At 37.5% G+C, this 16,647-nt stretch overlaps 2 protein-coding genes across 5 annotated transcripts in view; one reads left to right on the top strand and one right to left on the bottom strand.

The window, feature by feature from the left end:
* LOC139983171 (uncharacterized) overlaps positions 1-12,803 on the top strand; it is an 86,341-nt gene extending 73,538 nt beyond the window's left edge. For all 3 annotated transcript variants that reach the window (XM_071996550.1, XM_071996551.1, XM_071996549.1), the window contains 3 exons: positions 3,171-3,198; positions 3,849-5,085; positions 6,669-12,803. In XM_071996550.1, the coding sequence (XP_071852651.1) occupies positions 3,171-3,198; positions 3,849-5,085; positions 6,669-6,788 (1,385 nt within the window). In that variant the 3' untranslated portion in view covers positions 6,789-12,803. The remainder of the gene's footprint in view (positions 1-3,170; positions 3,199-3,848; positions 5,086-6,668) is intronic.
* Positions 10,828-16,647, bottom strand: part of LOC139983172 (mitochondrial potassium channel ATP-binding subunit-like) — a 26,805-nt gene continuing 20,985 nt past the window's right edge. For both annotated transcript variants that reach the window (XM_071996553.1, XM_071996554.1), the window contains exon 16: positions 10,828-16,366. In XM_071996553.1, coding sequence (XP_071852654.1) covers positions 16,286-16,366 — 81 coding nt within the window. In that variant the 3' untranslated portion in view covers positions 10,828-16,285. The remainder of the gene's footprint in view (positions 16,367-16,647) is intronic.

Below are 16,647 nucleotides of genomic sequence, written 5' to 3'. Positions count from 1 at the left end.
TCTTGGTCCTAATTAAGTAGGGAAAAAATTATTATTTGTGCTTAATATTAACTGTTATTAACATATCTACATCACAGGTAAATTAATTAGGTTTCCAAATGAAATTAAATTTATTGTGTCAGTTATACCTAAACTATTCCATAATGCCGAATATAATTTTATATACCTTTGCAAAAGAATAGAACTAGGGGGAAAAAAGTTCTTAGCATGAAGGGTGCATCAAAGAATTATTATGGACAGCCCCTCTCTTCATTATATGTTTGTTAAGTCAAATTCAATATTTTAATCTCTGGTATAAAACGAACAGAGACATCAACAATAAAAAATTTAAATAACGATGTCTCATAAAATATTAAAATAACTTTTCGGAGTGTTAAATTTCTTTGTGTCTTAAGATTCTCCAAGAATATATTCTATCGATCGATCTATTACATCTCCTGATTTTAGGCTAACTTTTCCTCGCGTTAAAGTTGCTCGATATTTGTTTTTCCATCTTTTTGACGTTGTATCCCTGCATGCACCCGTTCGTATGCATGAACACCATTTTTGCGGCATGTGATTCCTTGTCTCTTCTGCATGTCATTTTCCCCCGAAACGCCGTACAATTTTGCATCGCATCGTAACGCCATCAATATCTGAATATTTTGTCCGTGCATTGTGACCGATCTATGTTGTTGGTGTTTAATCAATTTGCCTGCTAATGAGTATGTGTGTGGATGTGTTTTGTAAATATTTGTTATTGTCTCAAGGATCATATTTAGCCATAAATTTCATCTTGATATTGTCATTGTCTTTAATACAAAGATTTTTTTGTGGTTTTGAATACTAAGAAATCTTTGTTAATGATTCTGGTTTTTAAACATAATTCACCATTCAAATGATGCTAGATGTCTAGACTGCTCCTCTAAGGCTAAACTGATGAACTACAATACCTCATCTCCTCAGTTCATGCATAAAATCTAAAATCTGCTAGACTTACTAGTCCAGTCACTTCAATTGATTGAGCCACTGATGATTAAAGGCTCATATCAGACCGAATAAAAGTGATTTACTTATGAAACTGCTAGACCAGTCACTTTAACTGAATGAGTCACTGATGATTAAAGGCTCATATCAGCACTAATAAATGTGGTATAACATATACCAAAATGTAAACTTTTGTGATTATGGTCTCTGTGCTAGACTTACTAGTTCAGTCACTTTATTTAATGAGTCACGATGATTAAAGGCTCATATCAGACCGAATAAAAGTGATTTAGGTATGAAACTTGGAGTGATTTCACATGTTGTGTATTGATCAATAACATGTATCAAAATGGAAACTCTTGTACTGATGTTCTCCCTGCTAGACTTACTAGACCAGTAACTTTAATTGAATGAGCCACTGATGATTAAAGGCTCATATCAGACCAAATAAAAGTTTTAAAACTTTAAAAGAAAAAGTTTAAAAAAGATAGCTTTCAAAAAACATGTTTTAAAACTAAGTTTTGTATGCAACTTGGAGTGATAATATATGTTTTGTATTGATCAATAACATGTACCAAAATGTAAAGTTGTGTGCCTCGGCTCCAGTCCTCTCAATCAAATGTGCATGGCTTGTCAAACAGTCAGTGACTAACTTTTATTGCTCGGATACATCCTGTGAATCACATCTATCCCCGAAAATCTATTCCACAAAGATTTACGTTGACAATATTAAGTGGTTATTTATCCAACTTAAATATTTTTAAAAAACAAAGTAAAGTATGGTTCATTTTGTGTATGCTATCATAATACTGTGTCATTTCCTTGTTGCTATAGTAACAGAGGAAACCACTGGTACTGATGTGTTATCCATCCCTGTGGGGAGCTGTTTGTGATCCACAGAAACACTAGGTTCCTGTCTACATCACTGTGTAGCAGACTTAGTGTCTATATTCTCCATATGATCAATGCATGTAGATATATGTATATATATATATATATATATATATATATATATATATATGTATATATATATATATATATATTTATATATATATATATTTATATATATATCATTTAAAGAAAGAAAGACAACCCACACAATTGTCTGATAAATTAAGTTGTTGTTAACCGACATCACAATCACCATACATAAATAAAGGAAACTTCCTTTTGAAACTTAGGTACAATTGAATCAACACAGGGGAATATTAAAACAAACCCCAAAACTGGCTGGTTGTATGATGAAAACAAAATGAATTAATAGAGTAAAGAAATGTTATTGGCTACAATAAGAGGTGATCCATTGACCTCAAGGATGACCTTTAGGTGACCTGTCATAGTGACCTAAATCAACCTTTCAATAATCCCAAGACTTGCTCTTTTCAAACCTATTAAAACATTAAACCAGGAAACTTAAATTTATAATCCATTGTTAAAACATGTTATTTGATACCATAAAAAATGTAATTTTACCCCTTGAATTAGTTTGTGTTGCATCTGAGGAATTGTACTGGTCTGTGTATTAACGCTAAATAGCCCGCAAAGAATAATTTGATCTGGCAACATATCCCAAAATGCTATAGCCTTCAAGATGATCATGTTGCAATACAAGTTGTAATAGTGTATACATTGCAGTTTTTTATGTATTCTCGCTTAAACGTGAGGGAAAAATTTGGTGCCTATATATTAAAAAAAAATCGAGACAAAAAATGTTGAACGCTTTTAATTTATACTCCCTTGTCGATCCAACTGCTAATGATCGCCCTCACATGTTGGTGTTAAACATATCTCAAAAATGGAAAATGTAAGAATAACAAATTCAAGTAGAATTCACAGTAGACTGCTATATATCAACGATTCTTTTGTGCAATTAAAACTCGTTTAAAAACAATTTTTCTCTGAGTGTATATGTTCGGAGGTTGTCGCTAAAAACGTGTACCAAGTTTATGTCAAGATCAGGCCAGTAGGGAACATTTTTACCCCACCTATTTCTCCCATTTTTCTTTCCTCTGGTGGGGTGCTGAGTTGTACAAGTTTCAAGGGGAAGTGGTCACAGCATGCATGTTTGGTGATCGGGTTCAACCTCTGCTTCTGTAACGTCAAAATATGAATATTTGTTGATTAAACTGGAGAACTATTGTTTTCATAGATTAGTAATCCTAATCCTTATCCTTATCCTTTCCTTCTTTCTTTCTTAATTACAGAAGAATTTTCCAAGTCAGCTGCCGATAGGTAAGTTTCACCCGAATAGTAATGGACCTTGTTGAAATATCAGAAGTATGGACCGCCAGTTTGAAATGTTCGGCGGTGGACTGTGGTCGTTAATAGACCAACAGCTATCAGTTCTTGTCTAGCAAGCATGTACTTGATCAGTGTGTTGAAATGGGTACATTCCTCTGTCGGGGAGAGGGGGGTGGTGGGTTGGTGGGGGGGGGGGAGGGGATGGGGCATGTGGTGGAAGACTTCTGGAGAGGTTGACTCCAGAACTCTTGCATCATTGTACTTGAATATATAAGAGAAACTTTAAGCATTACAGTGGCGTACGTTTGTATAGAAGTATTAACATACACATTGAACATGTCCTCTCATTAGCCTGTATTGCCTTAAGTCTTGTGTTTGAAGGATCAAAAGTATTTGATATCAAAAAGAATGTCAACATCTATAAATTACTCCTCAACATTTTTGTTACAGTAAATAAAGTAAAAGTTTGCTAACCAATTTATTTTTACCTCTCTCTTTTTGGAAAGATCTACCTTGGTCAAACTCTTGTACATTCACCGAGATTAGCATAATCCTAATTACTCCTCATGTTGACGATCTATTTGACTGTTTTCTTGTCCCAATATCTAATCAGTCCCTCCCCTCCCTTTTTGTGTCTTTAGGGCGAGCGATGAAATAGCCGCCACCCAGGCTCAGACCACGGAGAGCACGCCGACGGTCCGAGATGACATCGTCCGATCCGAAGACGCAGTGGAGGAAGAGAAATCCGTACCCGGAGGGACCAAATCAATCCTAGAACAATTCAATAAGGGCGCGGTGAGTAACGTCCAGATAAAGCGAACGATAGACGAGGAACCCGTCAACGTGAAGTCCCTTGAGGACTACCAGCCCCCCGCGGTCGAGGAAGGTGACGAGGAGGAGCACGTCAAACCGCAGGATATGATCAGCACGGACCGGGACGAGGGCCAGACCGCTGAGAGCCAACCCCAGGAGTCCCAGGCGGGGATCATCAGGGCGGACGACTACAGCGCCGAGGAGGTACGAGCCGCGGCAGGCCTGAAGAACCTCAAGAGTATGTTCGAGAAGGGCGGCGTCAGCAACATCCAGGCCCGAGCGGAGCGGGAGAAGATCGAGGTGAAAGCTCTCGGCGAGGCCGATGAGGGCCCCGCCCAGGGGGTCGCAGAGAACGTCCCCAAGGAGAGGGAGGTGGACGTGGTGACCGCCGGCTCGGCTGAGGAGGACCCCGGCATCAAGCACGGGCTGGCCCAGCGAATCAGGGCGCAGTTCGAGAAGGGCCCCGTCAGCAACATTGAGGAGAAACCCAAGCAGGATCTGGAGAGGGCCCCCAAGAGCCTGGAGGACTTCTCGCAGGACGAGTCGAACAAGAGCGTCTCGGAGAGCACGCCGCTGCGGAGGGACGATGTGGTGCGCTCGGACGAACCCCTGGAGGAGCAGGCGCACCTCGCGGAGGGGACGCGGTCGCTGCTGACGAGATGGGAGAAGGGGGAGGTGGAACACGCCGAGGAGAAACCCAAGGAGGTCATCGGCGACGCAAAGGACATGAAGGCCGACATGCAGTTCTCAGAGAGCGAACCGGCCGTCCGAGGCGATCTAGTCAGAGAGTCGGACGAGACGGACGAAGCGATCCCCGAAGGCGTCACCAAAGGCATCCGTCAGAATATAGAGGGCGGCGCGGAATTCCAGGTGGAGGTCAACGTGGTGGCCGAGGACGAACCAAAGAGGCTGTCTGAAGGAACTGAAGAGGAACAGCCAGGGGAGGAAGAGGAGGAGGAAGGGGCTCAATTTGAGGTCAATGTTGAGGTCAACGGCAATGTCACACCAGAGGAGAACGGTCACCAGGAAGAGGATAGTGCCACCACGCCTAATGGCCATTACCAGGTGAGAGTTATTTATAGGATGATGTACCGAAAGGCAAAGGGTTTTGGGAGGGGCGGTGGTGTATGTGATATTGGCTGTTAAAGACCACATAAGGTTGGAGTTAATTATATCACAGCTCTTTATATTGGTATCCCTGAAGCTCGCTTTGGGAGTAAATATTTTGGCAGGGAACATTGGGCTAACAACTCACCATTACCTCCTCCTCCACCCCCCCCCCCCCTTCAGTGCCCTCCCCCACCCCTCAAACTTTAGGATCAACCGTGTGGTTATAATAGAGGGAGCTGTTTATTTTTGATAGCTCTGTGAAAGCAACCACATGGTGCAGTCTCTCATGACAAACAAATACCTTCTGCATAAAAATTTATTGGTACAATCCTCCACTTGTGTCAAAAAAGACGTTTATACCTTAAAAGAGGAATATATAGACATTTTTACTCTTCTAATCAAAATCAACAATCTACATATGCTTTTATCAGAGGTTTAGGTTTATTTTTTATTCGTCCATATGTCAAAATCCCTCTGTTCATCTTTCCATTCCTTCATCTGTTCATCCATCTATCTGTCTGTCTGTCTGTCCATCCATCCAATCATCTGTCAGTCCCTCTGTCCATCCATCCATCTGTCCATCCATCTTGTCAGTCCAGTCCATCCATCCATCAAGACAGTCTGTCCATCATTCCATCCGTCAATCCTTCTGTCCATCCATCCATCTGTCCATCCATCCTGTTGTCAGTCCTGTCCATCTATCCATCAAGACTGTCTGTCCGTCCATTCATTCATCTTGTCAGTCCTTCTGTTTGTCCATCAATCTTGTCAGTCCCTCTGTCCATACATCCATCAAGACTGTCTGTCCGTCCATCCATCTGTCCATCCATTCATCTTGTCAGTCCAGTCCATCTATCCATCAAGACAGTCTGTCCATCCATCCATCCTGTCACTCCCTCTGTCCGTCCATCCATCTTGTCTGTCTGTCCGTCCATCCATCTTTTCAGTCCAGTCCATCCATCAAGACAGTCTGTCCATCATTCCATCCGTCAATCCTTCTGTCCATCCATCCATCTGTCCATCCATCCTGTTGTCAGTCCTGTCCATCTATCCATCAAGACTCTGTCCGTCCATCCATTCATCTTGTCAGTCCCTCTGTTTGTCCATCAATCTTGTCAGTCCCTCTGTCCATCCATCCATCAAGACTGTCTGTCCGTCCATCCATCTGTCCATCCATCCATCTTGTCAGTCCAGTCCATCTATCCATCAAGACAGTCTGTCCATCCATCCATCTTGTCACTTCCTCTGTCCGTCCATCCATCTTGTCTGTCTGTCCGTCCATCCATCTTGTCTGTCTGTCCGTCCATCCATCTTGTCAGTCCAGTCCATCTATCCATCAAGACTGACTGTCCATCCATCCATCTTGTCACTCCCTCTGTCCGTCCATCCACAAATATGCAAATCCTGGTCTGAGCCTCTGCAACATTAGGTGTTCCAGTTATCACTATGTCTATTCAGCCTTTTAGTTTTACACAATCCAGTGCAATGAAAGAAGTGTTCAATAACAACACCTTTTTTCTACTTCTCCATCTTTAAAGAATGACGATGATAGCGCTGAAGTCGATCCATCGGCCGAGATTAAAGCAGCAAGAGCAGCCGCCATGGAGGAGGAGGAGGTAGATGAAGGCCAGGCGGAGGTCCTAGTAGACATAAGCTAGAAAGTCATCGCTCATTTACTTAATATATATATACAACAACAGCTCCTCGTGGACATTCAAACCCCTGATCAACTCAAGCAGTATTTTTATCGTCGCCATGGGGAAGATTTCCAAGACTATGTCTGCCCGGTTTTGCTCTCTTTGCAAGTGTTAATCAAGGACAAGTATGATGATGTTGGTTGTATCAAAGCAATCGTGTAACATTTCTGCTCCTGCTATGAGAAACAGAACCCCCAAATATGTACTATAAATGGTCTTTATGCTCTTTTTACCTTCGTGAAGGTCAGTCTAGGTAATTATTGGTATCGCGACTAAGGCTCTGATGAAATTTTGAACAAAAACACAAAAGTCATTTTTCTGAATTACTTGTTCTTTCTATGTCAAAACTGGGGGTCAAGGCAAACTTTTCTCCCCCAGTTTGTTTTTTAATTTGTAAAGAAAGTATTAATAATGTTGCTATGGACTTTCATTTTACCAATCAGTATATATAACCAAATAATCAAAATTTGTGTTGTATTCGTTTGGTACATTTTACTCAATGTCCTGCCCTGTGATAGGTCAAAAATAATCATTATAATAGTCATGTGTTTGTTTATTTTATTTTCCTACATGAAGTGGGTGCAGTGTATTATTTCATCAGTATATATATATATATATATATATATATATATGTATATATATATATATATATATATATATATATATATATATATATATATATATATAAAAGCAGTTAACAGAAATTTCCCAGGTTCTGAATTAATTTGGTTGTTATATATTACTTTGCAGCTCATGTTATGACTATATGGTGCATATTTTATCTCTCAATGAACTGTTACACGGTTTGTATCGATAGTTTTTTCCCTTTTGCATATTCATGAGATCCCACTTAGTTCAATTTTGTACAGGAATCTGATCCAACACAGATAAAGTGTGGTAAGACCTGATCGAGCTGAAACGGTTGAAATCAGAGATTGCCTGAATATGAATACAACAAAATTTTATTCTGGAAAATAATTTATGTATGGTTTCCATGGAAGTAACCAGTATATGCTACAACTTTATAATGTGAAATACAGGGTAGTTAATTGGTACACAGTTATTCATCCATAATGAATAATTTGTGTGATATTTCACTGTTGCCATGACTACAGAAGACATGTTATCAATATCTGTTCCTGGAATTGGAATTGGTACTGGACAGATAAGGTACTAGATATGCAGTATTATTCAGTTACATCAAGGTTGGTTATATCAAATCTGGTTAAGCAAGCATCTAGATGGAAGAACTCTGGATTTAATCCAAGATAATCTGGATGAGTCAAACTGTATAATTCCGAGTTATAATCTGGATAAGCTAATCTGGATAAGTTATAACTATATCCAAACTAATCTGGTTGGATATATAAATTTTGATAAACAACTGAGATCTAGATGGAAGAAAGTCTGGATTAAATCCAAAGTTAATCTGGATAAGTTAATCTGGATAATCTAACTGTACTAAACCCAGTCACGTCTACACGTGCAACGTCAGCTGCTGTGAGTTTATGGTGCAGCACAGTGCATGCAAATACCTTGATATTAAAATATGGCGGCGCTCGGATCTCAATATGGTGGGCCTCATGTGGTTTTGTGATTGCTGGCATGGATCTCTCAGCAGTACATTGAGTGATGCAATCCCTGTGTTAAATAATGTCTTGAATTATTTCATTGTATGCAATACTTAATTTCAAAGTACTTAGAATTATTTCAAAGTACTCAGAAAATCCATTGTACCCTTCGGTGTACAAACCACTTTTACCTCACCTGACAAAACAGAAACACATTTTTTTTAAATTTTAGCTTTTTTTGCTTGCCTTAGCGATCGAAAATAGCTATGAGCAAAAACTGTCTGAGTTATTAATACTTGAAAAACACTACTGCATTGCAGCATATACCTACTGTACCCATTAAAATACGTACACCATGAAACTGGCTTTAAAATGTTTAACATCCATGGCCGGTACACCTAAAACAGGCGACTTGTGAAGAATTCATACTGAGTGTGGTTAAATATCCTAATGGGTTTTTTTTTTGTGTATGGGAGGGTCTATTTTTTGTGGCAGGGGTAGCACGAGGGATGGGATGGGTGAAGGAGAACGGCACGGTTTCTTATATTGTCTTAATAAACAAAGGATTTTGGTGTTCAAATTGCAGTATCTCTTGATATTACATTTAAGTGTTGTCTTTTTCGACTTTTAAACTTTTTTGTTGAGCATTGAAAGTGACCGAAGGAAACTTAGGCTGGCAGGTCCAAGTTTAATATTATGGATGATCGATATGTCTTTGCAATGTGTGTAGCTTTCCAAATTTAAGCCTTTTGTTTCTTTTTTTTTGGAACAACAAAATTAGCTTTTTAACAAAAGTAATGTATAGAATGTGGTCGGAAATTGTGTCTTTCTGTAAATCTGCAAGACTTCATATTGTTGTTTCATGTTTGTACACATTTAAGTTATTTTGTATCAAACTATTATTTTTTCTTTCTTTTTTCGTCGATGTCGATTTTTGTCTCGTCTCAAGCTTTCGTTTTTTGTCGTCCTAAAATAGTATTTTTGGAAACTGAGCTACTACCATTCCGTATCAGCAGTATTTGGATGCTAGTGGCGTGTAACACCAATTGCCGCATATTTGGAAAATCAACTTTTAATTGGCTGACATAAAATTAATGGATTTTTTTTTTTTTTTTTTTTTTTTTTTTTTTTTTGGCCATGTACTTTGCAGGTAATTCAAAAATCAGCGTACATATTTTATTATCATTATTATGATTTTTTTTTTTTTTTTTTTTAACTTGTCTAATATTTCTTATCAAATATCTAGCGTAGTTGCAACTTTTAATAAGCTTCTGCTTCATCCACCTAAATGTATGTACTTTTATCAATTATGTGTACTTCTGTAATTGTACTAACAAATTTCTTTTTTTTTTTTAACTCTTCTTCAAATTTCTTATTTTTCTGCCAAATTTGTTAAAATTATTGGGGGAGCAAAATTGAGCAATTTGAAATCAATATAGGTGCTTTTTGACAAAATGGGTTGATCGTCAATTTTTTAAATTTTTTTTACGACTGAATTGTAAAGAGTTTACTAATGGTTCTCCCCCCCTTCTCCTTACCCCTGACCCCTCGCCGTATGTCAGACAGAAGATGTGGGTAGAATGTAGGGCATGTCCGCAGTAGATGATATCGATATTTTGCATAGTAACATGAAGAGAAAGTCAATATTTGGACTAAGTATTTCCTGGTTTCTATTAATTGAACTTGAATAACTTGCCAAGAAAAACAAGTTCCCCCAAAATGAAAGAAAAACAAGCCCGGGATTCTTTTACATGACTGACACTTTCTCTTGAGGCTATTTCTACCTATGATTAGCAAGTCCCTACATGAAAACATACATGTATATATATATATATATATATATATATATATATATATATATATATATATATATATGTATATGTATATGTATATATATATATATATATATATATACATATATATGAGTTATGCATATGGTGCGAAATAAACAACATTGTCAGCCATTGTCTGTTATTCTTAATAACTTTCATATTTGAATGAGAATTGAATATGTTTATGCAGGAGTTGAAATGTTTCCCTTAAAAGTGGTTTTCCCTATTGTTGGAATAAACATTGCCAATTATATTTTTTTGTGGATCAGTGTAACGTCGTCTGTCGTCGGGACACGAGGTATATATATATCTACACCATTTCTGAGACAAAACGTTCTCCATTTCAATCTGAAATATCAAGGCTTTCTGTGCGCAAGTACCGGTAATATGATGAGGTTAAAAACTGAATTTTTATGCAAAAATGGAACCATATATCAATTTTTTGGGGGGGATGAGTATAATAAATTCTAAGTCCTCGTCCTATGTTCTTGTCCAGATGTACGCACTCCTTCCTACTGCGTACACTCGCTAAACGGTGCAAAAGTAAATATTGTTGCCCAGATTTTTGTAACTCTATTATTAAGGTAACAAATGAAAGTTCCAATTTGTGCTATTAATCTACAACCTGATAAAACATATTCATCGTCAAGGCAACTGTCACGTTGGCAAAGTAAACCTTCTGGAAAAAAATTGGCATTTTGCGCGACCAATTCTTGGGACCTTTTCGAGACCTAAATCCTTGAAAATCTTCTTTGAATAAATTTTTTACATCGGTTACATTCCCATTAGGCAGGGTCGTGATGTGAAAGTCAAACATTTTGTCCTTCTTCATCTTCATCTTCTTGTTACAAATATCTGTATTTTATTTCACTTCACATCTCACCACAATCGTTGAAGTTCTTTCCTGGCGATATTAATTCAGTTATATCTGTTCTTTCTTTAACACCACCAGTAAAAATTTGTTAAAACTCCTAGTTCCAACATGGTTACTTTTATCTAACATGTTTTTGCTGACTTTATCAAAATTTGTTTGATTAATGCTATTGTCATAATAACATTATATATATATATATATATATATATATATATATATATATTCATTGTTCAATACAGGTGGCAAAAGCCTACAGTGGAACTACGACCTTTACCGGTTTCGAACCTCTGGACATACCATCAGCGTCCATAGCCTAGTTGGTTAGGGTGTCCGCGTACAAAGCGGGAGGCCCGGGTTCGAATCCCGGTGGAGACTGGAAGTTTTTTCACTGTTCTGGATTTGCACACTTATTACAATTTCAATTATATATATATATATATATATATATTTATATTTATAAATATATATAAATATATATATATATAAATATATAAATTTATATATATAAATATTTATATATAAATATTTATATATATATATATATATATTTATATATATATATATATATATATATATGTATATATACATATTTATATATATAGCTTTGCCCTGATTTTACCGAGAACATACGAAGCTGAGTCGTTAGAGTAGTACATGGTATTTTATCGAATCCTGCTTCACATTTGTAAAGTAATTCGGCTATATAGACAGGAACAAGACTGGTTCATTCTATATAACCTGTTCATTACCTCAGCCTTTGATGTGCTGAAGCAAGCGAGCTTCTGTGTTTGCATTCGAAGCTGCTAACTTTCGGTGCGATCTGCCAACGTCGCGACATTTAAAATCTCTCGTGCAGAAGGATCTGTTTCTCTATGGTACTTTCGAATTACTGCAAAGGACAAAACTGAAGTTTTTTTCTCCAAAGTCTCCTTCACTCTTTTAAATCTGATGATATCTATACCATTCCAAGTTACCTCATTCTGGACAGCGTGTTTTTGTTTAATATGGTTGCCGTGGAAACTGGGTAGTAAAACTTGGAAGGTATACCACTTTTAAATATGTATTGAGTTGGTCAGTGAGTATTTTTTGTTTTGTTAATTTTTACGTAACCACATCACAGGAGTTTATTCTGTGGTGTGCCATCTATGCCAGTATATGTACCATGATTGAATACAGTTCCACGAGTGTCATGCAATCACCATGGAGATGAACGTTTTTGCAAGTACGTGGTGTCCTTTATTCTTTTATGTATAAGTCAAGGTGATCTAGCTTAAAAATGGCCAGTTGAAAATTTACAAGCCAAATATTCTGAATAATTGATCTTAGTTTGATGAAAAATCATTTCTCAGAATGCAAAGGGAAATTACCCATATGTATAGAGGCAAATCTGGGCGTGGTCAAATGAAGAAGTTAGCTAACAATTTCATCTCATCATTAATCACAATATTTACAGTCACTCGACTGACTGTCTTGCTCAACAAAATTTTTATTTTTCTTTTAATTTTTACTAAAATTGTCAACAGTGTCTGTGCAAGCTATTACATGTATATGCAAAGTCAAGGGTTGTGTCAATAGTTTCGTCATACTTTGAAGCACATCTCTGATACAAGTTGTGGAGGGTGCATACCTCTAAAATCATCCACAGATGCCATCTTGTGACATGACCCGTGACGATGGGTTTGAAAAATGAAGGGGGAAACACAAAGCGAATAGGCCAAAGTTGCGACGGGGAAAAGTGGAAATATGTATATTTCCATCGTGAAACTCTGATTTTATGGGGTGTTTGGCCCCAGATACTGAAGTTGCAGAGAGGAGCCATTTCTGAGTCAAAATGTGGTCCTCTTAAGGCTTGCATGTTATGCATCTTATTACAAATAATGAATTTTTGTCTTTTTCATTTTAGGTGTAAATTTTAATTTTTAGCAACAATACTTACTACCTTGTGTCACTGTTTTATCGTTTTTTCATTTGATTTTTTTTTTTTTAGTAATTCTTTATTATTAAATGTCCTTTTACTTATTATAATAATGCGCTTTATCGAAAAATGAAAAACAAGTTTTTATTTTTAGGGTTTCAAAATAAATTTGTAAAGCCTTGCTAATTAAAATTCAACGTCTCTCTCGTACTGTTTTAACGTTTCGTCTTTTGTTGCGCGTTTGAGATTTCTTGCTTGTTGGGTGGAGTTTTGCATAACTGATATTATTATTGTTATTATTATGATTACTATTCTACCTGGCATCTTTTGTTGTTCGCAAGACGAGGAAATGAATTTGTGTGATAAAATCTGTCTACAAACTTGAAGCAGGAAACGGGGTTTGATTCAGCAAAATAAGAAAGAAAAAAAATCAAATCAAGATATTTGTTTTCATCATTTTCTGTATGATAGTAGTTATAGGCGTAGGAGGTGGGGGGGGGGGGGGGCTGCAACCCCCAACCAAACATTTTTGTGGAAATTCGCGCAATTTGCTGCGAATTTTTCGGGCACCTACTGAAAAAAGAATAATTTGCAATGTGTTTTTCAATGGTTTAACATATTATTATTATCATTATTATTGTAACGACTATGGAAGGGTAATAACATGGAAAATGTTTGTATGTTATTGGCATGTGATGTAATGACCGTTGAATGCCTATATGATATGCACATTACGATGTTGAATGCGCGGTTATATTTTGGTTATATTTTTCGGGCAAGTCGTTACAGCCCCCAAAATCAAATTAGGCTCCTACGCCTTTGATAGTAGTAATAAACAGGATCATTTTAATAATTCATTTTAATAATTCATATTTAATTCATATTTAATAATTCATATTTAAGAGAAACTAGTCAATATTTTTAATTCTTGCAACAGAAAAGAAATTTACACGAAACAATTTTACATTGTTCACTTTTACTGGGTGCCACAAAATATGATTCTTTTTTGGTTGTTGAAATAAATTTCCTCTCAATTAACAACACCTAGCTGGAGTAAAACAAAGGAAATTCAGGTTTTGCATTTTTGGACAATAAATCTATGAAAACATGGAGAAAGAAAAAAAAAATAATCATTTGGTAAGTTAGGGAAGGTAAAGTCCATTCTAAATCCTGCTATATGGGAAGAACAGATTTGTATGAGAAGGAAAGCCCATGACTGGAAGTCTCAAGCCGGGAGATAATTTGTAAACTTCCTAATGAAACTTTCTACTTTCTGATGTGATTTTACAGTTTGTTGAATCTTCTCGTAAACCATGTTAGAAGCACATACCCCTATGCTGAAAGAATTGTTCGTTGCCGGGATTTCGCAACATACTTAAGGCTGTTGCAATGTTTTTTGTATCAAAGGCTTTCTCTTGTAAGATGGTGAATTGACGAATTAACTCTGTGATGTCAACAAAGATGAAAGTAACCTATACTTAAAGGGAGTGAAGACTCGCGCAAAAAAGAAACATCTAATGCCGGTAATTTGACCTAGTTTCGAATGAGGTGTAACAGAAGTGTTAGATGCCACCATCAATCCCAGAAAATACGCACACAGCTTGCTACCTTCGGTAATTAGACACTAGTGTACAGTCAGTACATACAGCTACGATCAATACCCACAACACAGTGTGCATAGCAGTGATGGACATCTCAGGTCTAGGTAAAGATAACAAGGTATCATGTTTTCACCACTGTCTGCATTTTGTAGTGACAAGCAGAAAACTTCACTTGCAAGCAACGGAAAGTTAACTTTTTCAGAGCACGGCACGCGGTTTGGGGCGAGTCTTCAATGCCTTTAAGGTACATACATGTAATTTAGGTGAACTTGTCACAAGCGCATAGCCCTATAGAGGGGAGAATTGTTCGATGCTGGGATTTTGCAATATACTACAGGCAGTTGCAACATTGTTTGTATGGAAGGCTTTCTCTTGTTAAGATGGTGAATTGCTGAGTCTGCTCTGTTGTTTCAACAGAAGGTATAAAATAGGTAAATACATGCAAGCAATTTAGGTAAACACAGAACTCATCTAATCATTTGTATTAATATCATCATCAGTTTGACCTCAGTCGACCATTATCATCATGAGGGGAAGGAGAAGTTGGCCGGACAATAACCTGGCATTGAGATTTCCAGTCATTTCTGTCTTACATATGGGTTGCTAGCTCAGACGTACTTTCAGCCCCACTGTCCTCTAGTAGAACATGCAGGAAGGTTTTATGCCTTGCACCAGGGGTACCATGTTTTGGCTCCCAGACAATGAACTTGTTGGCTGCTTCTTCTGGGTGTTGGTGGTAGTGACCAGCTGCTCTAAGTCTTCGTTCTCTGATTTTCATGGACACCTTTGGAAGTTCGCCATAAAGCTGTTTGTTGGGTATCTTCTGTTTCCAACTAATATCAAGGGCAGCCCTCAGTAATCTTGTGTAACAACCGCCTAAGTTCATCGTTGAGAGTATCAAAGACTGGATTGAACTCTCAGTTATTTAGTTACAATGCAATATTAATTAGATGTAAACGACTAATCCTCCCCAAGATGACCTCCAAAGCTGATTTTGATTTTTCTTCGCACAGAAATCTGGCTCGTCCCCATGACAGGACGACCGATAATAATTTTTCCTGATTAGCTTACCGAGACTGTGATATTCAAAATGTTTATCTAATGTCCAACATTCCAACAGCACTGATCAAAACATCAATTTAGTTCACAATTTCTGGGACGCTTTCAAAAATATGACCGGACAAAAGAAACAATGTTAATTCTCAATGTATTTCAAAAATTTATCGAATCTTTTGGATTAACAAGAAAGTATTTTTTTCTTTTTTTTCCTTAAATTGGCATCCCTATTCCAAGGTTATGTGAGCGAAAGCAGTCACAAGATTGTAACAGGGTGTCCGACATCGGAACAGTTTTGTCAAATTGGTCATGTGTGCATTCATATAAAGCCACCAGTTTTACTAATGTTGCTAATGGTAGTTACCCTGTATTATTAATAATCTAAAATAACTTCCTTTGCTCTTTTTCAAAATTCTTGATCATTGCACAGTCAGTTCTGTTACGTTACGTAAAAATACAACACAGAATTCACGCATCCGTACATTAAACTTGATTCGTGCCGATACCACTACTACGCCCTTGTTATTATGTTATGACATCATTGTGACATCATCAGCACCATGACAGCGATTGGTGTTAACGGTGCAAACTGTCCAGACGTTGGTGTCGTCAGTGGTGTTCCTCGGCTTGTCTCTTCACCAGTTCCGCGTACAATCCCTTCTTCTTCACCAGTTCGTCGTGACTTCCAATCTACGTGAAGAGAACGAAAGCTTTCAGACATATAAACCGGCCGGCGGTATAGACTTGCAGCGGGACTTCTCGTGCATCTAGTTCTACTGTGCGCTGCTAGTCGATTGTATAAATAATGTAAACGACTGATGTTAAAAGCCTAAAGGCTTTGAGAAATCGTGTAAATTTATAAGCAAACACATATGAACTCTGAACCTACCACTTTCTTAATGTTCGACATACCTTTGCTCACTTCTGCAGACTTTAAACCGGCCGGTTGAAATTACTAACTTTCCTTGTCA

This window comes from Apostichopus japonicus, chromosome 16 (assembly GCF_037975245.1).
Source record: "Apostichopus japonicus isolate 1M-3 chromosome 16, ASM3797524v1, whole genome shotgun sequence".
Taxonomy (NCBI): domain Eukaryota; kingdom Metazoa; phylum Echinodermata; class Holothuroidea; order Aspidochirotida; family Stichopodidae; genus Apostichopus; species Apostichopus japonicus.
The sequence above is the reverse complement of the archived record's forward strand: the minus strand, read 5'-3'. Positions and strand labels throughout refer to the sequence as shown.